This window comes from Oncorhynchus nerka, linkage group LG7 (genome assembly GCF_034236695.1).
Source record: "Oncorhynchus nerka isolate Pitt River linkage group LG7, Oner_Uvic_2.0, whole genome shotgun sequence".
NCBI classification, from domain to species: domain Eukaryota; kingdom Metazoa; phylum Chordata; class Actinopteri; order Salmoniformes; family Salmonidae; genus Oncorhynchus; species Oncorhynchus nerka.
Window position 1 is genome coordinate 37,057,028 of NC_088402.1, and position 23,404 is coordinate 37,080,431.

General features: G+C 43.9%; 1 protein-coding gene across 3 annotated transcripts; it reads left to right on the forward strand.

Moving 5' to 3' along the window:
* Positions 1-2,924: 2,924 nt before the first annotated feature.
* On the forward strand, positions 2,925-22,603 carry LOC115132569 (GON-4-like protein). Of its 3 annotated transcripts, XM_065020467.1 has the most exons (29): positions 2,925-2,997; positions 3,474-3,572; positions 4,242-4,525; positions 4,654-4,761; positions 5,150-5,355; positions 5,554-5,628; positions 5,743-5,793; positions 5,891-5,941; positions 6,062-6,157; positions 6,448-6,564; positions 6,760-6,954; positions 8,421-8,619; positions 10,475-10,579; positions 10,676-10,716; positions 10,876-10,994; positions 11,372-11,582; positions 12,220-12,306; positions 12,471-12,684; positions 12,881-13,031; positions 14,431-14,581; positions 14,869-14,985; positions 16,848-18,062; positions 18,175-18,259; positions 18,656-18,837; positions 20,015-20,212; positions 20,371-20,514; positions 20,703-21,025; positions 21,534-21,636; positions 21,813-22,603. In XM_065020467.1, exons 3-29 carry the CDS (start codon positions 4,252-4,254, stop codon positions 21,930-21,932), a joined length of 4,938 nt encoding a protein of 1,645 aa, XP_064876539.1. In that variant the 5' UTR covers positions 2,925-2,997; positions 3,474-3,572; positions 4,242-4,251; the 3' UTR covers positions 21,933-22,603. The 3 variants fall into 3 exon arrangements, with proteins under 3 accessions (XP_064876539.1, XP_064876541.1, XP_064876540.1); XM_065020468.1 differs by having other exon boundaries at positions 2,956-3,572; positions 5,891-5,926; XM_065020469.1 differs by lacking the exon at positions 20,371-20,514 and having other exon boundaries at positions 2,953-3,572.
* The last annotated feature ends 801 nt before the right edge of the window (positions 22,604-23,404 follow it).

A 23,404-nucleotide genomic window follows, 5' to 3' on the forward strand; every position in this document is an offset into this window, starting at 1 on the left:
ACAAAGCAAAAACAGGTTTACATTTTTTTGCTAATTTATAAAAAAAAAAACACAAAACTGAAATCACATTAGCATAAGTATTCAGACCCTTTATTCAGTACTTTGTTGAAGTACCTTTTGGCAGCGATTACAGCATTGAGTCTTCTTGGATATGACGCTACAAGTTTGGCACACCTGTATTTTGGGAGTTTCTTGCATTCTTCTCTGCAGATCCTCTCAAGCTCTGTCAAGTTGAATAGGGAACATCGCTGCACTGCTATTTTCAGGTCTCTCCAGAGATGTTCGATCGGGTTCAAGTCCGGGCTCTGGGTGGGCCACTCAAGGACATTCAGAGACTTGTCTCGAAGCCAATCCTGTGTTGTTTTGGCTGTGCTTAGGGCCGTTGTCCTGTTGGAAGGTAAACCTTCACCCCGGTTGGAGGTCCTGAGTGCTCTGGACATGCACTGTCAACTGTGGGACCTTATATAGACAGGTGTGTGCCTTTCCAAATCATGTCCAATCAATTGAATTTACAATAGGTGGACTCCAATCAAGTTGTAGAAACATCTCAAGGATGATCAATGAATACAGGATGCACCTGAGCTCAATTTTGAGTTATAGCAAAGTGCCTGAATAATTGTGTAAATACAGAATTTCTGTTTTTATATTGTATAAATTTGCTAAAATTTCAAAAAAACTGTTTTCGCTTTGTCATTATGGTGAATTGTGTGTAGATTACTGAGGATTTATTTATATTTAATCAATTTTAGAAAAATGATGTAACGTAACAAAATGTGGAATAAGTCAAGGGGTCTGAATCATTTCCGAAGGCACTGTATGTTTCAGTAAGGTTGGCTTCTTAGCGTTCATAGCAATGGTTATCAACTGTACCACAGAGATGGAATGTAGTAAGTCACAGAAATATATGTTGTTGGTGTCATCTGCAGAGAACTACCTGGGGGTACGAGATTTGACTTCAGAAGTTACAGGGTGTGTGGAGTGGTAGTGTCCCGTCCTCTCAGGACTTTAGCCTGGGGTAGGATCAGATGGGGTTAAAGTAGTGGAATAAGGGGGTAGATTTTAATGAGTGTAGGGTTAGTTGGTAGCGTAATTAAAATTATATTTGTATTTTATATTTCCCGTTTCCCCATTTATACTATAGTTCAGTTGGGGGCTTTAATGCAACATATTGAATGCCAACTGCCGTTAAACTCGAATGATGAAGAAGAGTTACACCCGCAAGGGTCAAGGATCGGAATACTTGGTAGTAGAAAGACAGGAAGAAGAGAGGTCATGATACAGAACGCAGTGGAGCGCCTTCTAAAGAAAGCATGAAGAGGTCCAAGGTAGGAAGCAAGAGGTATGATGTGTTGGAGTGGAAAGTGGTGATATTTTTAAACTTATTTTATTTCACCTTTATTTAACCAGGTAGGCCAGTTGAGAACAAGTTCTCATTTACAACTGCGACCTGGCCAAGATAAAGCAAAGCAGTGCGACACAAACAACACATAGTTACACATGGGATAAACAAACATACTGTCAATAACACAATAGAAATGATGAGACCACAGGGCCTCATTTACACCCTATCCGAATAACTAATGCCATAGAGAAAGAGGTGAAGTCAAATTAGCTGGGTTCCTTGGAAATGGTATATTGTTCATATGTTGTGGTAGCCAGGCTCAGCAATAGAAGATTGTGAAAATGGAAAAGCTTAATGGGAAGAAGATTAAAAGCCATGTCCCTGGTGTTTACGCCAGATTGAGGGGAGTCATCACTGGGGTCCCAATCTCTATGTCCACAGATGATATTAAAGAACATGTGAAGGGAGGAAGAGTGATTGAGACCAAAAGGTTGATCAGTAGGAAAGAGGGTCAAAGAAGTGGAAGCCTATCAGTGCTGTTGAGGTTTGAGAAGGTTATGCCTGGGAAAATACAGATAGGATTCCTTAGTTTCAATGTATGAGAATTGGTCTCCATCCCCAATTGCAGTGTTTTAAATGCCAAAGAATGGGACATGTAGCTGTTCAATGTAAAGGAAGGAAAATATGTGCCAAGTGTGGAGGGGAACATGATGATGGTGAATGTGTGTGTGTGTGTGGGGGGGCATGGTGCAGTATTTGGTGGATGCCAGGTGCAGAGAGCAGCTAGATAGGCTCAGAGATATAGAATTAGTCATGATGTATCGTATGCAGAGGCTGTAAGACAGATTTGTGTAACTACAATGTGGCATGATGGAGCTTCCATGACTGCTCCTGTACTAGGTGGACCTACTGTCAGACCGATGAAGCTTCCATGACTGCTTCTGTACTAGGTGGACCTACTGTCAAACTGATGAAGCTTCCATGACTGCTCCTGTACTAGGTGGACCTACTGTCAGACTGATGAAGCTTCCATGACTGCTCCTGTAATAGGTGGACCTACTGTCAGAATGATGAAGCTTCCATGACTGCTCCTGTACTAGATGGACCTACTGTCGGGGTAGGTGCTTCTGATGGTCCTGGCGTGGTTTCTTGTTATGAATGTGTGGTGTCAAATGACACTTTGATAATAAATAAAGTTGACTTCATAGCTTTTATTGGTAAGGTTATCAATTTGTGGAAAACAGAAATGCCAGTTTGAAGGTTATTGTGGAAACAGCAAAAGAGATATTGGGGGTAACAATGTTACTGTTGAAATGGTGGTTGACATGTTGAACAATCCTATGGGTGGAATGTTTCAGTATGATATAAAGGTTAATGGGGTTGGTGAGGGGAATAAGTTAGTAGGGATTTATTTGTATTTTATTTTCATGGAAGTACAGAATTGGACAGGTACATTGATCGTACATTCCAGCACAGTAGGTGGCAGCATGTACTTAAACGATTGTTTGCGGACCGCCATGATATCATAGAAGAAGAAGAAGAAGAAGAAGAAGAAGAAGAAGAAGAAGAAAAATGATTGTGTTACACCTGGAAACATAATGTTGTGCGCAGAAGGGCATGAGACAAAGGAATGTGTGGCATTGGGGAAATTAGTGGTATGTGTTAATTGTAAGGATGCCCATTGGCCTGAGGATCAGAAATGTCCTGTGTGAGAGAGGCAGGTTGAGTTGGGTCAAGGGGAGGGATCCTGTGAGGAGTGGTGTGAATAGTAGATCTCTACCAGTACAGAGAGATAGGCCAACAAGTAAGATTGGATTTTTAGCATTCATAGCAATGGTTATCAATTGTACTGCAGGGATGGAACGTAAGTCGCAGATAATTGAGATTGTGGTGGCAGCTGCAGAGAGGTATTTGAGTGTGCGAGACTTGACATCAGAAGAGTTTTACAGGTTGTTGGTCTGAGATAGGACTAAATAGATTTAAAGTGTTTTTATTTATTGAAGTAATTTTTATTTGTATGAGTGTAGTGTTAAATGGTAGGGTATTTGTTTAATTATTTATTTTTCAAGCAAAATAAAAGGGCAGTCTAGTAGGTGGCGGTAATGCAATATTTTTGGGACGCCAACCACAGTTAAACCTTATCGACGACGACGAAGAAGAAGGAAGGAAACAGACCGTTTGTTGCAGGTTTCATCGTTTACCGCTGATGGAGCTAGCAGTGTTGTGGCGGGTAAGATAATGTTTTGTGAATTCATATTCACCAATTAATTTTAACATAGTATTCGCTATGTGTAAAATTAGTTTGTTTGACCTGTTGTCCTGTTGAGAATGATTGCCAGGCTATTAGCGAAGGTAGTTTATTAGCTACTTAGCTAGCTAGCTTAGCTTGCTTGCCGTCACACCACAACAACAAGCGTGATGATGATTGATGCCACTGACAGTGCCATAGCCAACACCACTCACTCCGTAACAGCTAACATCTTTCAACTAAAGCTAACGGTATGCAAACATCTTCATACATACTACCTCTAACTAGCTATGTTACATAGCGAGGTCTGATAGTTAACGTAAGTGCTTCACAAAAGGAGCTGAGCAGATAAGTATTGACATGTTAGCTTTGAGTGTTAGCTAATATTAGTAGGAGTAGTGCCTATATGTGTACAAAAACAGTGTGCATCTCATTCCTCGTCCAATCTGAGCTGACAACTGAACAGGTCAAATCTAATAATCTTATACTGACTAGCAAGGATATTCTATTCTGCCGTATGGCTTCCTCCACATATTGTCAGACCAGTGCCAATCAAAGGGTCCATATGACAAGGACAGGAAGACACTTTAGACTAGTAATACATGCCCAACCATAAACCCTTGTCATGCTTGTTCTCAATTCATCTCACAGGTGGTACTACATGATGAATCTGGTCCGCAAACGCAACTCCAGCTCTCTCAAAGGTCGCCCTGACAAATCTATTAGGACAGAGAAACCACAGTCTATAAGACCACCAGCATCCCACAATGCATCATCACCACTCACAACAGAGGCCAGTGCCATTGTTACCACTTCCAAGGAGGAGAGAGGCCTGGAGGTCCATGGGACTTCGTCGCCATGGAGACGGTCTCCCAGGTTCAAGAGTCAAAGCCTGCTTGGCCAGGGTCCCAGCGTGGACCTTCTTGTTGCTGAGGGTAAGTAGGGGGCAAAGGAGAGTAGATCTCGCATCACACTTAGCTTTCATGATATGTTTTATCTGTTTTGTGTGTCCTACCTAAGCAATTGATATATAGGTAAATAAGGGAGTCTCTTGTCTTTGCAGGATCTCCAGGTCAGGTAGCGGATGAAGAGGAGGCTGTCCAGTGCAGCCCTGCACAGTGCCCCCCTCAGACAGAAGAGGATACAGACACTGACCTGGTCATCACTATGGGTGAGGAAAACCTATATCTATTAACTGGCCACCCTTAGCAACTGATCCTGGAACGGTACTCGCATCTTGTATACAACATGAACAAGGTTAGGAACCGTGTACAAAATGACCCCTCAGCTAACTATTTATTTATTTTTATTTTTTTTTTAAACCTTTTTTTAACTAGGCAAGTCAGTAAAGAACAAATTCTTATTTACAATGACAGCCCAGGAACAGTGGGTTAACTGCCTTGTTCAGGGGCAGAACGGCAGCTCGGGGATTCAATCCACCAACCTTTCGGTTACTGGCCCAATGCTCTAACCGCTAGGCTACCTGCCGCCCCAGATAGGGGGCGTGAGTAAAGCGTACTGTTGGAGTTCAAGATTGATTGACTCTCTCTTTCTGTCAGATGAAAGGCATGGCGGGGGACACAAGGGCAGCAGGAAGAAGGGAGGGGTTAAGAGGAAGAAGAGAGCTGCGGACAGAGAGGTGGGAGAAAGACAGCAAGAAGTGGCCGGTCCCGAGGTGGAGATTGACAGCGAGCTGGACCGTGAGCTGGAGAACAAGTCCAGACAACATAACCTGACCACCGCCAATGTCCGCAACATCATTCACGTGAGTGCAGAGGGGAGCCAATAGCTGCAACCTAGCTAATGTTTCTTACACAGTTAGTGTGGACTGTGGACGCGTGTCAATTTCCTACAATAGCAATTTGCCTACAACCTCGCATATAGTGCACATAGACTGACAGACAAATACAGACAGGCTGATTGTAAGCCTGGTTTGAAACCTTTTTTACCTTTTGAACCACAGGAAGTGATCACCAATGAGCATGTGGTGGCCATGATGAAAGCTGCCATCAATGAGACGGAGGCCGTGCCTATCTTTGTGAGTGTCCAACCATTGCATATCCATGTCCTAATGAAGACTTTTCCAGTTGAGAATTGACACGTTCAAGTCTCTGTGTGCACTTTCATTCAACATCTTTCTCATCTCTCTTAGGAGCCCAAGATGACACGTTCCAAATTCAAGGAGGTAGTAGAAAAAGGAGTGGTGAGTTCACTGCCTTTTAGTGTGTGTGTTTTTTAACGTACATTTAGATTTCTGTTTTGCTATTGAGTCTCTTGTAATTCAGTCTTTGTTATTTCAGGTCATTCCCACTTGGAACATGTCCCCCATCAAAAAGGTCAATAAAGAGAAGGTACCACCATCGTACTGCTATGAAAGTAGTATTAAACACTCATTACCTGACTGGAAAGTGTGGCTCCCAACTAGAAAGGGCTGAAGTGTTTGTCTGTTTCTTTTTTTTCTCCGTTTTCAGGCACCACAGTTTGTGGACATTCAATTAGCGGAGGAAGACTCCTCTGATGAAGAGTACTGCCCCGATGAAGAGGAGGAGGACGAGACAGCGGAAGATGTAAGAGATTCATAGGATTGGGCTCTGTGTTAGCTTGTGGACTGAACATGTTTTATTTTGTTGTTGCATACATTGGGAGGCGTTCATCATGCGTACAGAATTGTGTGGTTAAAAAAGCAAAACAAAGTAGTTCAGCTTTATCAACTTTAGAATGGCAACAGTAAATGATTGTAAGTGGTCATAGATGCATTATGATTGGATGTGCCAATACTTTAAATAAATAGAAAATCCTTCGTGTTTCTCTGTATCTCTATATATTGAAATGACTGTGTTGGACTTTGTGTGTGTAGACATTTCAGGAAAGTGACATGGAGAGCACGGCCTCGTCTCCAAGGGGAATCAGAGGAGGCTTCCACAGGAAAATACACACAGAGTGGGACGACGACAGGAGCTGCAGCCCCATGCAGGTGACACACTTCAATACAATTTTAAATATTTGTATTTTTGCCTCAAGCAATAACATATGTATAAGCATTTTGTTTTTTTATGTAAAAATGAATAATATACAGAATATTGCCTTTTGTAAGTAGTATAATATGTTATTATTATATTCTTGTGAGATAAATTTCAATGTTTATCTCATGAAACTCATTTCCTCCCAGGTCAATCATAGCAGGTCCAGACACCTAAAGGTGGAGGTTGTCCCCATGGGCCCTCCCCCTCCCCCCCAGCCCTCCTCCTCTGGCCCACAGGGATTCTATACCACCAGGGCCCCTCCAGAATTCAGCTTCCTGGAGAAGCTTCATGCCGTGGAGGAGGAGCTGGCCATCGGCACAGTCTGCCTGGAGCCCTACCAGGTACCAGGGCCATATCTCAGATTGTTCTGGCATTTCTCACATAGAAACTTCATTGGGAGGAATGATGTTTGACGTGTTTTTTTTTTTTTTACATTTGTATCACAAACTTTTTTGTTGTTGAAAATCATGATTAAAGTGGCTATTTTAGGCTACTTTTAGGCCTATACTGTACATACTTTCTGTAAGACCTTATAATCTGTGAACCGTACATGATACAGACGACATCGGTGTCATTAAACTCATTGTGTGCTCTACAATATGAAGTGTCTAGATTCTGAAATATACATTTATTCAACATTTGAATATTAATATCTCTAAAGTACCCATTTTGATTCTGTAACTTTAAAACATATTCATTGGAACAATATACTGTAAGTACATCAAATTTCCAAAGTGGGCTTGTGCTAGCATAATTTTGAAGTTAGGATTTAATTTGATGAGCACCCCCAACACAGTGAATGGGAAAATAGATTGAAAGGGAACTCCCTCTACTGGTGATTTGCTGAATGTGCAGTGGGCTGTAATTGGTTAATGACCTGTCAATTTCTGTCCAGTCCTCTTCTGGCTGTGCCGGGTGGAGATTATAACGGAACATGGCCAAGATGTTCAAATGTTCATAAATGACCAGCATGGTCAAATAATAATAATCACAGGCAGAACAGTTAACTGGAGCAACAGCACGGCCAGGTGGACTGGGGACAGCAAGGAGTCATGTCAGGTAATCTTGAGGCATGGTCCTAGGGCTCAGGTCCTCCGAGAGAGAATTAGAGAGAGCATACTTAAATTCACACAGGACACCGGATAGGACAGGAGGAAGTACTCCAGATATAACAAACTGACCCTAGCCCCCCGACACAAACTACTGCAGCATAAATACTGGAGGCTGAGACAGGAGGGGTCAGGAGACACTGTGGCCCCATCCGAGGACACTCCCGGACAGGGCCAAACAGGAAGGATATAATCCCACCCACTTTGCCAAAGCACAGCCCCCACACCACTAGAGGGATATCTTCAACTACCAACTTACCATCCTGAGACAAGGCCGAGTATAGCCCACAAAGATCTCCGCCACGGCACAACCCAAGGGGGATGAACATCTAACATCTTTCCTCCCAATGACGTTTCTATTTGAGAATTGCCAGAACAATCTGAAATATTTTCGGCCTATCCTGGCATGGAATCGCCCACCACCCAATCCAGATAATGCCTCCTGCTAGACGCAACCCATCAATGCAGTGCTCATAGATTTAGAATGGAATACGATAGAGATTTCTGCTTTCCGGGTCCTGTTCAGTAGGCTTGAAACAGGGAAAACATTTTGAAACGTGAAACCGAAGGTGCTACCTGAACTACCTGTCCAAAGACATGCTTGGAGATTTACCCTGACTTTGCACTGCTAACCTCAAGCTTTCGCTCTCTGTTCCCCCTCTTCCTTCATCCCCGTTGTCTCCCTACCACTCTCACAGCCACCCCTGGCGGACGGTCTGATGGCGTGTCGTACCCGCTCCAAGAGGCCCCTCCGGGACGTCCCCATGGGCCAGCTGGAGGCAGAGCTCTGTGCCCCTGACATCACGCCCGACATGTACGGGTGTGACTCCGCCCCCGAGGACCCCGAGTGGACCCACTGGCTGCAGGGCATCATGACCTCTGACATGTACAACGATGGTGAGGGGGTGGCGTTAGAGTAATAATCACCTATCCCTGGTCTTTAGTTTGTGTTAGATATACAGTGGGGCAAAAAAGTATTTAGTCAGCCACCAATTGTGCAAGTTCTCCCACTTAAAAAGATGAGGCCTGTAATTTTCATGATAGGTACACTTCAACTATGACAGACAAAATGAGAAAAAAAAATCCAGAAAATCACATTGTAGGATTTTTAATGAATTTATTTGCAAATGATGGTGGAAAATAATTATTTGGCCAATAACAAAAGTTTATCTCAATACTTTGTTATATACCCTTTGTTGGCAATGACAGAGGTCAAACGTTTTCAAGGTTTCAAGTCTTCAAGGTTTTCACACACTGTTGCTGGTATTTTGGCCCATTCCTCCATTCAGATCTCCTCTAGAGCAGTGATGTTTTGGGGCTGTTGCTGGGCAACACGGACTTTCAACTCCCTCCAAAGATTTTCTATGGGGTTGAGATCTGGAGACTGGCTAGGCCACTCCAGGACCTTGAAATGCTTCTTACGAAGCCACTCCTTCGTTGCCCGGGCGGTGTGTTTGGTATCATTGTCATGCTGAAAGACCCAGCCACGTTTAATCTTCAATGCCCTTGCTGATGGAAGGAGGTTTTCACTCAAAATCTCACGATACATGGCCCCATTCATTCTTTCCTTTACACGGATCAGTCGTCCTGGTCCTTTTGCAGAAAAACAGCCCCAAAGCATGATGTTTCCACCCCCGTGCTTCACAGTAGGTATGGTGTTCTTTGGATGCAACTCGGCATTCTTTGTCCTCCAAACACGACGAGTTGAGTTTTTACCAAAAAGTTATATTTTGGTTTCATCTGACCATATGACATTCTCCCAATCTTCTTCTGGATCATCCAAATGCTCTCTAGCAAACTTCAGACGGGCCTGGACATGTACTGGCTTAAGCAGGGGGACACGTCTGGCACTGCAGGATTTGAGTCCCTGGCGGCGTAGTGTGTTACTGATGGTAGGCTTTGTTACTTTGGTCCCAGTTCTCTGCAGGTCATTCAATAGGTCCCCCGTGTGGTTCTTGGATTTTTGCTCACCGTTCTTGTGATCATTTTGACCCCACGGGGTGAGATCTTGCGTGGAGCCCCAGATCGAGGGAGATTATCAGTGGTCTTGTATGTCTTCCATTTCCTAATAATTGCTCCCACAGTTGATTTCTTCAAACCAAGCTGCTTACCTATTACAGATTCAGTCTTCCCAGCCTGGTGCAGGTCTACATTTTTGTTTCTGGTGTCCTTTGACAGCTCTTTGGTCTTGGCCATAGTGGAGTTTGGAGTGTGACTGTTTGAGGTTGTGGACAGGTGTCTGTTATACTGATAACAAGTTCAAACAGGTGCCATTAATACAGGTTATGAGTGGAGGACAGAGGAGCCTCTTAAAGAAGTTGTTACAGGTCTGTGAGAGCCAGAAATCTTGCTTGTTTGTAGGTGACCAAATACTCATTTTCCACCATAATTTGCAAATAAATTCATTAAAAATCCTACAATGTGATTTTCTGGATTTTTTTTCTCATTTTGTCTGTCATAGTTGAAGTGTGCCTATGATGAAAATTACAGGCCTCTCTCATCTTTTTAAGTGGGAGAACTTGCACAATTGGTGGCTGACTAAATACGTTTTTGCCCCACTGTAGGGCTGAGGGAAAAGTGACGCCAACCAGACCCCTGAGGGCTGGAGTTGTCCATCCCTGATCTAGACTGAGTGTACAAAACGTTAAGGACACCTTCCTAATATTGAGTTGCTTCTTCTCACTTACTCTCACTCTTGCACTCTGATCCTCTTTCTCGATGTTCTCTCCTTCTTTTTTACTTGTTTTTTTAGAGGAAGGCGATGATGATGATGACGATCCTGAGTATAACTTCCTGGCGGAGATCGACGAACCCGACGTGGAGGATTACCGTAATGACCGAGCCGTCCGCATCACCAGTGAGTTACCATGGTGATGAGATGGAGTCAATTTATCTAGGCTGTGACTGTCAGGCATTGACCCTCATCTCCCTTTTTTTTCTTTCTCTCCCACAGAAAAGGAAGTGAACCAGTTGATGGAGGAGTTGTTTGAGACAGTAAGAGAGGATCTGTGTGTTGTTTGTCTGTTTCTTTTGTCTCCCCTCTCTCTTTCCCTCCAAACACCCCTTCTATGTGTCCTTTCTTTACCCCTCTGTGTTTGGTATGTTGTGTGGTTGTCTATGTATCGTTTATCTCTGTGTGTGTGTGTGCTCCAGTTCCAGGATGAGCTGACTGCTCAGGAGCAAGATGGGGAGGGACATGAGGAAGAGGAGGAGAGGGAGGAAGAGGCACCTGCCCTGGGGACACCCACATTCAACACCCCGCCAGATATCCCGTAGGTGTATCCACTTCCTATACACACTGTTCTGATGTTTGTTACACTGGCATCTTCCCAAGTAAATAATTCCATTTATCAAATACTGTTTTAATTGTAACATGCTTTGTAAATGACAGGTGTGTAGACTAACAGTGAAATGCTTACTTACGGGTCCTTTTTCAACAATGCAGAGATAAAGGTACAAAAATAGAAATGGTGACACGAGGAATAAATAGTGAATAACATTCAGTTCTGTTGCGAAACTGAATTCTGTATATTGATTTCAACCTCTAATCACAACCTTTATACCGTCTACTCACCCATACAGTGACAACTTTCAACCTCCTCTGATTTGACTTATGTATAGCTGACCCAGTTTGACCTTTGATCCCTAGGTTGGAGGACCCCATGGCGGAGGTGACGGCAGGGCGCTACCGTACGGTGAAGGAGCAGCTGGATGCCATCCGGCGTCGCCGGGCCCTGCTGGAGAGCCAGGGCCTGTTGGTCCCCAGGGCCCTCATCACCAAGCCCCGGGAGCCCCCGCCTCCATTCACCCCCACCCTCTCCCACCACCAGAGACTCCAGCTGCAGCAGCAAGTCCAGCAGGTCTGGGGTCCTTGGCTTTGTGTTAGGGTTAATTCCACAAATTAAATTCCCTCTCCCTGTAAATTCATTCAATTCAAATTCCAGATCAGTCTTTGAATTCAGAGAATTCAATTCCAATGCTGTGTAAATTCTAAGAATTCTATTCCCAATTCAATATTATCCCCAACAATTCCACAAATTCAAATTAAATTCCCTCAGGCTTTCAGGCTGATCATGTGACTGTTCAGACAGCCTAGCTGGAAATATAGGAATGCACGTTTAACTAATTAAAAACAAATACTGCAGTACATTTCATATACTAAGTGCATTAATTCCATTATCTGAGAAATGTACAATTATTCAATTCCAAAGGTTAAACTATTTTACAAATTCAATTCTAACCCAAAATTGAATTAAATGCCAATTCTCCACTCCATGAGTGAATTCAATTGGAATTTTAAATGAAATTGGAATTAATCCGGACCCTGCTTTATGCTCAATATTTTGTAATTGAGCTTTTATCTTGATGAGCCAAACCTGGTCAAAACAAACATCTAAATCAAAACCTAGGTAGTGAGATCCTGGTCAAGGATCCACAATGAAGACAACCTTTGTTTGTCTTTCGGTCGGTAATTACTGTATTTTTCTCCGTCTGCAGCACGTCCAGCTCCTGACCCAGGTCCATATGTTAACCAGCCCGGTGGCTGCACTGCAGAGCGAAGCAGCCACCACCAAGCAGTTCCTGGTGAGAGAGAAACATACTGACAAACCCACTTTCACTAGTGCCTTTAGCTGCACCAACTTCTAAATATACTTTCGTTCTCTCTCTCTCTCTGATACTCCCACCATATCTCTGTCTCTCTCGCTAACTCTCCATCACTTTCTCCATCACTCTCTCATCACTCACAGATGGAATTACAGATGTTTGCCCAGCGTGGGGAGTTGACCCAGCGTGGGGAGTTGACCCAGCGTGGGGAGTTGACCCAGGGCCCAGTGGAGACATGCTTTACCAGTGTGTTCAGAGCCTGTAACCTACAGGGGGCACTGTCACTACTGGAGGAGCTCAGACTGTCCCCAATCCCTTACCAGGAAGCCCCTAACGAGCCACGAACATGCAGGAGAGGTAAGCATGTGCATGCATGAGAACCATGATGATAGTCAAATCGATGAGGTAAAGATGATTTCTAATTTACTAAATTGAATTACAATGTATCCTTCTCAGTTGAAAATGTTTGAACTCATTCAGGATGTAGGCCTAATTCATGTTTAATTCATCTCTCTCACTCTAACTGGTTTGTTGTGTGTTACCACTTTGCCAGTCCGGAAGCACCCGTCGATGCCACCCCAGCTGGCATGGCTGTTTGCCACACGGCCGGTGTTCCTGTACCCTGAGCTACTGCCCCATGTCAGCCTGGACCCAGCCCTGCACTCCGCTCGCTCAGTCAGCATGTTCACCGCAGGAGAGGACTGGTAAGAAGGACCTTTTTAGAATCCAAATATTATGCCCAAATGTTATAATCTCCTTTTAATGCCCATATTGTATCTGATTCCTCATAGAATACCCATATTATACTGGACAAAAATACGAACACAACATGCAAAAAATTCAAATATTTTACTGAGTTATACTTAATATAAGTAAATCAGTCAATTGAAATAAATGCATTAGGCCCTAATCTATTGATTTCACATGACTTGGAATACAGATACGCATCTGTTGGTCAAAGATGCCATTAAAAAAAGGTAGCGGTGTGGATCAGAAAACCAGTCAGTATCTGGTGTTGCCTCATGCAGCGTGACACATCTCTTTCACATAGAGTTGATCAGGTTCTTGATTGTGGCCTGTGGAATGTTGTACCACTCCTCTTCAATGGCTATGCGAAGTTGCTGGATATTGGTCGGGAACTGGAACATGTTGTCGATCCAGAGCACCACGAACATGCTCAATGTGTGACATTTCTGGTGAGTATGCAGTCCATGGAAGAACTGGGACATTTTCAGCTTCCTGGAATAGTTTACAGATCCTTGCGACATGGGGCTGTGCATTATCATCCTGAAACATGAGGTCATGGCAGTGGATGAATGGCACGACAATGGGCATACAAATTTACATTAATAAAATGCAGTTTGTTGTTAGTAGCTTATGCCTGCCCATACCATAACCCCATCGCCACCATAGGGCACTCTGTTCATAAGGTTAATATCAGCAAACCGCCCGCACACACAACGCCATGCACGTGGTCTGCGGTTGTGAGGCTGTTTGAACGTACTTCCAAATGCTCTAAAATGACGTTGGAGGCGGCTTATGGTAGAGAAATGAACATTAGATTCTCTGGCAACGGCTCTGGTAGACATTTCTGCAGTCCGCAAGCCAATTGCACACTCCCTCAACTTCTTACATATTTGACATTGCGTTGTGACAAAAATACAAATTTTAGTGGCCATTTTATTATCCCCAGCACAAGGTGCACCTGTGTAATGAACATGCTGTTTAATCAGCTTCTTGATATGCCACACCTGTCAGCTGGATAAATTATCTTGGCAAAGGAGAAATGTTCAATAAAAGGGATGTAAACAAATTTGTGCACACCATTTTTGAGAAATTAGCATTTTCTGGGATATTTTATTTCAGCTCATGAAACATGGGACCAACACTTAAATGTTGCGGTTATATTTTTATTCAGTGTACTGTGTATGCTCTTTTAAATGCACACCGTGTCCTAAACACATTTTGTTTCCGTAGTACGTTAACTTGAAATCTAAAATTAATTTGATTTCTGCATGCTTTTTATATGTGTTAATAACTCGCTGACAAATGAACTAAGTCCGTAGGCTGAGTCCTTTACTCTCTGCCATCTTGTTTTCCCAGCCTGATCGTCCTGGGCCTGAGAAACCTGGGGGAGACCCTCCAGCCCAAGGAACTGCTGTGTCACTACCTGCTCCGCGCCAAGAGGGTCTCTCAGCTCCGTGACCACATTATGGAGAAGTGTAAACACACCCATCCCAACAACGTCATCAAGGTAGGACCCGGATATACAAATGATATACACTATTACTAAAGTAAATGTATTAGGGCGACTGTTTATAGTTTGGGTTAGTTGTAAATGACTAGTTTCTAGTTAGTTGTTTCCTTAACTGGGACCTGTTCTTTTATCCAGGAGAGGGAGTGATCCACATATCCACTAACATGAACTAATACTCAACTAACATTAGCGTTGACCATAAACAATATGAATGAATGGACCTCAAAACGGGCCTCTCCCCACGTCTTTTTTAAACAATTATTATAATAATTTTTTACTAAAAGGCCTACCAGCTCCAGAAAGTGGTCCTTCCCATGCCGGTGGCCTGTGACCGAGTGAAGCCGGGTGACCTGCGCCCTTCAGTGGAGAGAGAGGAGAGAGCCATGCCCGGATGGCTGAGGGTACCAACTACATATAGAATACTACTGCCTGATCCCAATCCCAAATCAACACCTATGATAGTTAGTACCTACAGTGGCAAGAAAAAGTATGTGAACCCTTTGGAATTACCTGGATTTCTGCATAAATTGGTCATAAAATGTGTTATCATCACCTAAGTCACAACAATAGACAAACACAGTCTGCTTAAACTAATAACATACAAACTATACGTTTTCATGTCTTTATTGAACACACCGTGTAAACATTCACAGTGCAGGGTGGGAAAAGTATGTGAACCCTTGGATTTAATAACTGGTTGACCCTCCTTTGGCAGCAATAACCTCAACCAAACGTTTTCTGTAGTTGCGGATCAGACTTGCACAACGGTCAGGAGGAATTTTGGACCATTCCTCTTTACAAACCTGTTTCAGTTCAGCAATATTCTTGGGATGTCTGGTGTGAACTGCTCTCTTGAGGTCACAGCATCTCAATCGGGTTGAGGTCAGGACTCTGACTGGGCCACTCCAGAAGGCGTATTTTCTTCTGTTGAAGCCAGTCCGTTGTTGATTTACTTCTGTGTTTTGGGTCCTTGTCCTGTTACATCACCCAACTTCTGTTGAGCTTCAACTCGCAGACAGATAGCCTAACATTCCATTGCAAAATGTCTTGATAAACTTGGGAAAATATTTTCCTGTCAGTGATACCAGGCCCTGAGGCAGCAAATTAGCCCCAAACCATGATGCTCCCTCCACCATACTTTACAGTTTGGATGAGGTTTTGATGTTGGTGTGCTGTGCCTTTTTTTTTCTCCACACATAGTATTGTGTGTTCCTTCTAAACAACTCAACTGTAGTTTCATCTGTCCAAATAATATTTTGCCAGTAGCGCTGTGGAACATTCAGGTGTCCTTTTGCGAACTTCAGACATGCAGCAATGTTTTTTTTGGACAGCAGTGGCTTCTTCTGTGGTGTCCTCCCATGAACACCATTCTTGTTCAGTGTTTTACGTATCGTAGACTTGTCAACAGAGATGTTTGCATCTTTTAGACATTTCTGTAAGTCATTAGCTGACACTAGGATTCTTCTTAACCTCATTGAGCATTCTGCGCTGTGCTCTTGCAGGACGGCCACTCCTAGGGAGAGTAGCAACAGTGCTGATGGGCTGATGAACATCAAGGCTTTTAGAGATACTTTTGTAACCCTTTCCAGCTTTATCAAAGTCAACAATTCTTAATCTTAGGTCTTCTGATATCTCTTTTGTTCAAGGCATGATTCACATCAGACGATGCTTTTTGTGAATAGCAAACTCAAATTTTGTGAGGTGTGTTTTTTTTAAATGGGGCAGGGCAGTTCTAATCAACATCTCCAATATCGTCTCTTTGATTGGACTTCAGGTTAGCGGACTCCCGACTCCAATTAGCTTTTGAAGAAGTAATTAGCCTAGGGTTTCACATACTTTTCCCGACCTACTCTTAATGTTTAAATTATGTATTCAATATAGGCAAGAATAATGCAATAATTTGTGTGTTATTAGTTTAACCTCTTAAGCAGACTCTGTTTGTCTATTGTTGTGACTTAGATGAAGATCAGATCAAATGTTATGACCAATTTATGCAGAAATCCAGGTAATTCCAAAGGATTCACTTTTTCTTGCCACTGTATATTGTTGGCCACCTAGCCTTCCATTTGTCATAGGAGAGATTCCACCATATTGCCTATGCTTATTATTGTCAGATATTCTAACAATAAAGGTTGTTTTGGACTGGAAGTTTCTTCACAAATTTCAGTGAAGATGAAAGTACATTTATTTTGGATAAAGGATAACATTTCAGGAACCAGCTAAATAGTTCATATTGATTTAAATAAATGTTCTGTTCCTACAGAGAAGTTTGCCTTATATCTACGAGGCAATCAGGGAACTCAACAGCTCGCCGGATACAGAAGCCATGTCGGCCTGTCAATCAAAGAAAGCCCCACTTGTCACTCTTCTCTTCAGTTCCTCCAGAACTTTGGACTACAGCTTCCCTCCCGGGACTCGTTACCCGCCCCAACTCCCCGACAGCCTTTCATTCCAGCGCTGCGGCTTCAGGCGCTGGCACCGTCCACCACCCTGTGACCTCTCACTGTCCCTGGCTGTATCGCACAACGCCACCCAGAGTCTGGGAAGTGGAACTACATCCTCTGAAAATAATTCCCAGACAGGTGCTGTGATTCAGCAGTGCATGGCCCACCACAAACTGCGGCCCATCCAGCCTGCAACATCCAAACCTCCTTCTCTTCAGCATCCCACCAAGCCTCAACCCAAACCTTCCCAGAAGCCCCTGCACGTCATCCTCAATTTGCCTGCCCCAGTGCCCGCAGCTGTCCTTTGTCCTGCCCCATCCGCCAGGGTGTTGGCCTCCCGGTTGTCACATTTCGCTCCATTGGCCAAAGACCTGGTTGCTCGGAAGTTCAGCACATTCGCCAACCTCCGCAGGCTGCCCAGGCTGCTGCCAGCCCCTCCACCCAACAACAAGATCCCTCCCCAAACAAACCTGAATACCGTGGCCCCCAACAGTGGCGCAAACCTCCTTTTGTTGCCCCACATGAGTAGTAGAACAGCATCCACTGTTACCGAAACCCAAACCTCGGTCTCTACTACGACTCCTATCGAACAATTCAAGAAAAAATCCTCCAGGATGAGCCGGCGGCGGGTGACAAAGAAACCTAAAAGCAGCCTGAAGAGTGAGGGGAAGCCCCATCCTTCAGCCTCCACGGAACCACCTGCCCTGGACCAGGCTCTGACCCCATACGACTACGTCACAGTTGTAATGGAGGAAGAGGGGGTGGATGAGAGGGATGAAGATGGAGGTGATTATGATATGCCCCTCCTGGCCCTGTCGGAGTCCTCTGCCAGCCCCCCGGGGAGCGTTGACTCCGTTGACCCCGCTGAGGAGTCAGAGGGGCAGGCGATAACGCTGAACCTATCGCCCGGGCCGTCGGACATGGGGGACGGAGAGTGGGAGGGTGAAGAGGGAAGGCGAGACAGAGATCAGGAGGTAGAGGAAGTGATGTCACCAGCTTCTGAGGAGTCCACGTTGTCCGTGCCAGAGCTGCAGGTGAGTGAGGTCATGCGAGACGTTGATATTACATGAACATATGAATACATTTTACTTGCCAAGTTATTTACACGTCTCATAGGTTGGGTTTGTGTGTGATCTTTCCTTGTAGGAGACGATGGAGAAACTGTCATGGCTGGCGTCAGGGGGGAGGTCAGAGGACTTGGAAGAGGGTGAAAAATCAGGCACATCCTCAGGTTAGCTTCCCACCAATCTTTAAACGCCACAACATGGATGGACACAGTTATTTTTTCCCCCCTTGTTTTTTTTCTTCAGCGGCAGTGAGTTAGGAAGGGTGGGGTCTTGTCTTCCTATGCGGGGTGGCCGATTTTGGGTCTTCCAGGGGCATACATCTATATATCTACTTTGTAAATAAAACGTTATTACATTTCTTGCAGTGGCGGCCACGATTTGGCGGGGTGCTCCGCTGCTAAATGCGTAAGGGGGAAACGCTGCACATAGGTTCATGAAATATGTCAATGCTATTAAATCCTTTCAGATTTCTACAAAGTCCTAGGGGTCTATTTGGAATTGGGGAGTCCTCCTCTTCTCCCATCTAACCACACCTGCTGGATTTGATTTGTACTTCCCAGAATGCCATAGTAGTAGCCCCAACCCTCCTAGCTCGAGGCACGAGCAGCATCACACTGGAGTAGTCGGCAGCAAGGGGTTATCCAAAAGCGTACCGATCATCTACGACCATGACAACCTACTCGACAGCGACCCCCTGAGGGAGAAGAAGGAAATAGGCTTCGCTCAGCATTATCTCAACAGGGTAAATAATGATGATGATGATGATGATGATTCATTTTTATTTATAAAGCGCATTTCTTGCACCCAAGGTGCTTAAAAGGCTGCAAAGGCTTTGGGCTACATTTTCTGTCTGATGAACAGCCCTCTAATTGGGTGAAGTTGGCCCAAAAAATTAGTTGAATTGTACTGGGTGGCATTCATTGCGAAACTACATCGGAATAAGGCAGCTTCCGATTGCATGCAGTGCATAACCATGCAATACATTGTGGCGCTATTCACAGTTATAGCCACCCTCTCGTCAACATAATTTATATTTCTGCCTAAATAGACATACCCAAACTTCATTATTTTCATGGGTTGGTCATAAACAATAACTGTTGTGTGGTTTTAGAAGGGTCTGGAACATCTTTTTGGTACATGTTGTTTTATAAATTGCTGTGCTGTAGTCACTTTGAGGACCCATACTCAAATATGATGAAAAAAATCATGATTTTTACCCCCCTATTCAACAAAAGTGAGGCAATGGGGCTTGAAATGACTAACATGCTTTCTTAATATAATAGCAAATCAGAAACAACTTGCTATAAGATTTTGCTTTTTTTATAACATACTTAGTGACAGGACAATATTGCCACAATTTCATATAACTGACGACGGATACATTTCTCCCAAACGTTCACTGAGTGGCGCAGAGACGCCGTTCAAATGTGTGCAGATTCATTACAACTTCGGCTTTTAAACAGTGATTTCGTCCTCCTGTGACCAAGAGAATGCGGTCTTGTTTCAATTCTTTGAAATGAGTTAGTACATGTATGCAAGCTCTAAATCCGGCTGAGAATATCAGTTACTTAGAGGAAGAGCAAATCAGTTCTTTGTCTGGATAGGCCCGAAGATGTGACGTGTCACTCCCTATGCAAATGTGGGGTCTGAAACCTGACACTTCAAGTCCGCTCCGCTGAGAGAGTGGCAGCACGGAGCAGACAGGTGGGGGGGGTTCTGGCACTATAAGGAACGGGACCCTACCACATTCACATAGTGCTTTGTATACTAAAATGTCAGTTGGAACGGGTCCAGAACCGCCCCACATCCCCTATATAGGGAATTTAACCACCTAAGAGGATTTAAGAAATCCTTAATCCTACTGCAAATATAACTCTCTGCATATCCTACTATATAACTCTCTTCTGCTCTATGACCAGGTGTGCCATGCCCTGCAGGAGGTGCCTGGGCGCGTGGAGGAGTTTCTGGAGGTACTCTATGAGTTTGAGCAGGACGGAGATGGGCACACCTCCGTGGAACTCTTCATGAGGCTTAAACCTGTTCTGAACGAGTGGCCGGAGCTTCTCCGAGACTTTGCTGCCTTCCTCCATCCCGAACAAGCCCAGGAGTGTGGATTGGTATATGCTGGCTTGGCCTCCTATACACTTTGAAAATATACACTTTGAAACTCGTCCATTACCTGTGTTTGGCTGTGATTACATCAAAACTAACTCTTATTTGTGTGTGACAGACAGAGGTCAGGGTGTTAATATTCCTTCTCCTCTCCCTGCCGTAGCTGTCAGAGCAGCAGGCGTTTGAGCGTAGCCGGCACTTCCTGCGACAACTGGAGCTGAGCTTTGGGGAAAACTCCTCCCACTACCGCAAGATAGTGAGCGTCCTTCAAGGAGGCCCTACTCTCAGTCCTGCTGGCATCAAGGAGGTGTGCTAGGAAGTGCTACATTGATTTCAGACTAACATGAGCACAGTGTTCTAACTGTCGTGGAAAACAGCAGTATAACATCATTATTATCAAATCTAGCCAAGCAGAAAGGAGGGAAATATCGTAGTTATTTTTCAGATTCGAGAGATGGTAGATAAGAACATTAAATGTCTCTCTTTATCTTTCAGGTGAAGGCCCAGATAGCCAACCTTCTCCGAGGTCACACCCACCTGCAGGGTGAATTCTGGGTGTTTTTCAACAAGCTCCACTTACGGCCCTCGCTGCAGTGTCAGACTGAGAACAGAGGCCGTGGTGATGTGACCAACACAATCTCCACTTCCCAGAAGTCATCAGCAGCAAATAAACCTAAGAGATGCCAAGGCACTAAAACCCCAAAAGCCACACAAGTGAAGGAGAAAGAGGGGGATCACTACACCCACCCTGAGTCCTCAGTCTGTGCCAAAAACATCTCACTTACACCCAGTGGAGAGAAAGTCATCCTCTGGACCAGGTTAGAGCCACTGTCCTTCTGTTGTATGCTCATTTAAAGGGGCAATCTGCAGTTGATACATCAACTTTTTTGACTTGTAAATGAATATGTACCCATTTGATTCTTGAAGACTATAACTTAGAAATGCCACATGAGTTCAACGGTCATCCATCCTCAGAACCCAAAATTGAAACTTGTTTACACCAATGTTTGTAAACAAAGTAAATGTAAACAAACACGGTATAGCCTCAAAACATCATTACAACTACTATGTTCTCATTGATTTTTAGTTCTTGCATCCATAGCTTTGTCAATGAATTTGAGTGGTTACATTTCTCCAGGCCCATCCTGTAGCTTTTTCCCAAAACAGTGGCATGGAAAACGCTTTGTTATTGTTTTGACTTCTGCTTACCGCTTTAAGGAGTGGGATGCAAAGTGTATTGTATCATTCTGGTATATTGCCAAATAGACATTTCACAATTTAAATTTGTTGTGTTCAGTCTTGCTTTGTTTTCGTTGTTTGTAACAGGGAGGCGGACCGTGCCATCTTGACCGCCTGTCAGCAGAAGGGAGCAAATAAAATAACTTTTGAAGCCGTCTCCGCCCAACTTGGCAACAAGACAGCCAATGAGGTGAGAGAGAGAAGCGTAGCGTCTTTTTATAGAGCGGCTGCAACAGAGTAATAGTCTGATCTGTCATGGGTCCTTTTCCACTTAGTTATGGCACCACCTCCGTCTAGCTAACTCTTGAATTTTTTTTATTTTTTATTATTCCTTTACCTTAACTCTCCTAAATGTGTTCCCTCTAGGTTTGTGCCCGTTTCCAGGATCTCATGCGCCTTTTCCGCTCCTCCACCGAGCGGGTGTACTCCGACGAGGAGGTCAGTGACACAGAGCCAACCAGCAGCAGAGAGCCAGACCCGGACTGAGCAGGACCCAACACCAGTGGAACAATACCGTAATAACACTTAGTCAGCAGGATTGACAAGACTGCAGTCTAAGCCACAGAAAAGGAGGAGCGCTTGACCAATCTCTAAAAACTTGGTTGGCACTTGACTGCGCTTCCTCTCTGACTCAACACTACTGAAGGTGCAGAAATATGGGTAAGTCTCCCGTTGATGGCGCAGATGCAGGGGCCATTAAGACACGGCCAGGACTCGTTTCTGTGCTAGTATGCATAGACGAAGTACAAGGGTTCCAAATGTGTTACTATGTTCAGGCCATGAGGTTCCTAGTGTTATGAGGTGCTGAAATGTGAAATCCAACCCCTCTTGAATGTATGAAGGAGAACAGCGCATAAGATGTGCAAGAGGTCTTAGAGCTGTATCCGGCTACAAGTAATATTGGAAGAGCTCCTGCGGGCCTTCCAAATCACAATTCAGAGAAACACATTGCACAGTAAGAATCGGTGTAGACTATAGCACAATCATATTGAATTCAATTCTGCTGAAATGTAAAAAAAAAGGGATGAAAATGGACAATTGATTGCCAACTGTAGTGTTTTCATTATGACACGGATTGACTGATACTGGAGAGTTAGATGCTTTGCTGGTTGCTAGTATGACTGTTTGAATAAAGTGTACATAATTGTTTTACATAATGGACAACCAGACTGTTTTTTTGCATTCAGGGATCTTTTTATTGCTGTACTATGACACCAACCATTAAGAGCAGTGTTTTGACTATTTAAAAAATACATTAAAAGTTGTAGTTTCCAGAACAGACTGACAAATAACATTCATATACTATACAGTAGTTTTATTATCCGTATTGTTGGGTTGTGAGAATGAAATGTACTTATTCATGTCACTGAGGAAGAGAGGGTAATGTATAACGTTTACATTGTCAGGATCTGTTATTGTTAGCCATCAGGGATCCTATGAGAGGAGAAGAGACACACAGTCTGGTACCAATCACCATGAGAGCCTTGAATTGGGGAGTGAGCACTTTGGGGTAGAGGTCAGATGAAGTGAGGAAGAACCGTTATCACTAAGGTTCTGTCTAGCAACAGCGATGCGTTGGCTACTCAGATGTGTAGAAGGAGACTCGACCTATGAGAAAGGGTTAAATATCAGTGCTTGTGTGAAATGTCGTTGTCTAATGCAGCTGTATTGATTCTCTGGGAATAATTAACTTGGTTTAAGCTTTCATAGTGTCTGAGTTTACTCTGAGAATTAGAACCTAACAATATCCAAAAGATTGTGAGGTCAGCAGTAACTTAAACTACTATATACACAATTGGTACAATGCAATGCAGCAGATGGACTACAGTAGACACACATTTTACTGTCACATCTCATATGTAATATACTACTCTGCACTGAATATATGCTGATTGACTCTCTAGTCAAACTGGCAAAGTGTCAGCTTTGAGCCCATGTAAACTCCAAACGCGGGATGG

What these genes read in the sequence shown, in the direction of transcription:
- LOC115132569 (XM_065020467.1), top strand. Translation starts at nt 4,252, where the DNA reads ATGATGAATCTGGTCCGCAAACGCAACTCCAGCTCTCTCAAAGGTCGC. An exon ending in TGACCTGGTCATCACTATGG is followed by an intron (nt 4,762 to 5,149) that starts GTGAGGAAAACC and finishes TCTTTCTGTCAG; the next exon opens with ATGAAAGGCATGGCGGGGGA. An exon ending in ATCCCAACAACGTCATCAAG is followed by an intron (nt 14,582 to 14,868) that starts GTAGGACCCGGA and finishes TTTTACTAAAAG; the next exon opens with GCCTACCAGCTCCAGAAAGT.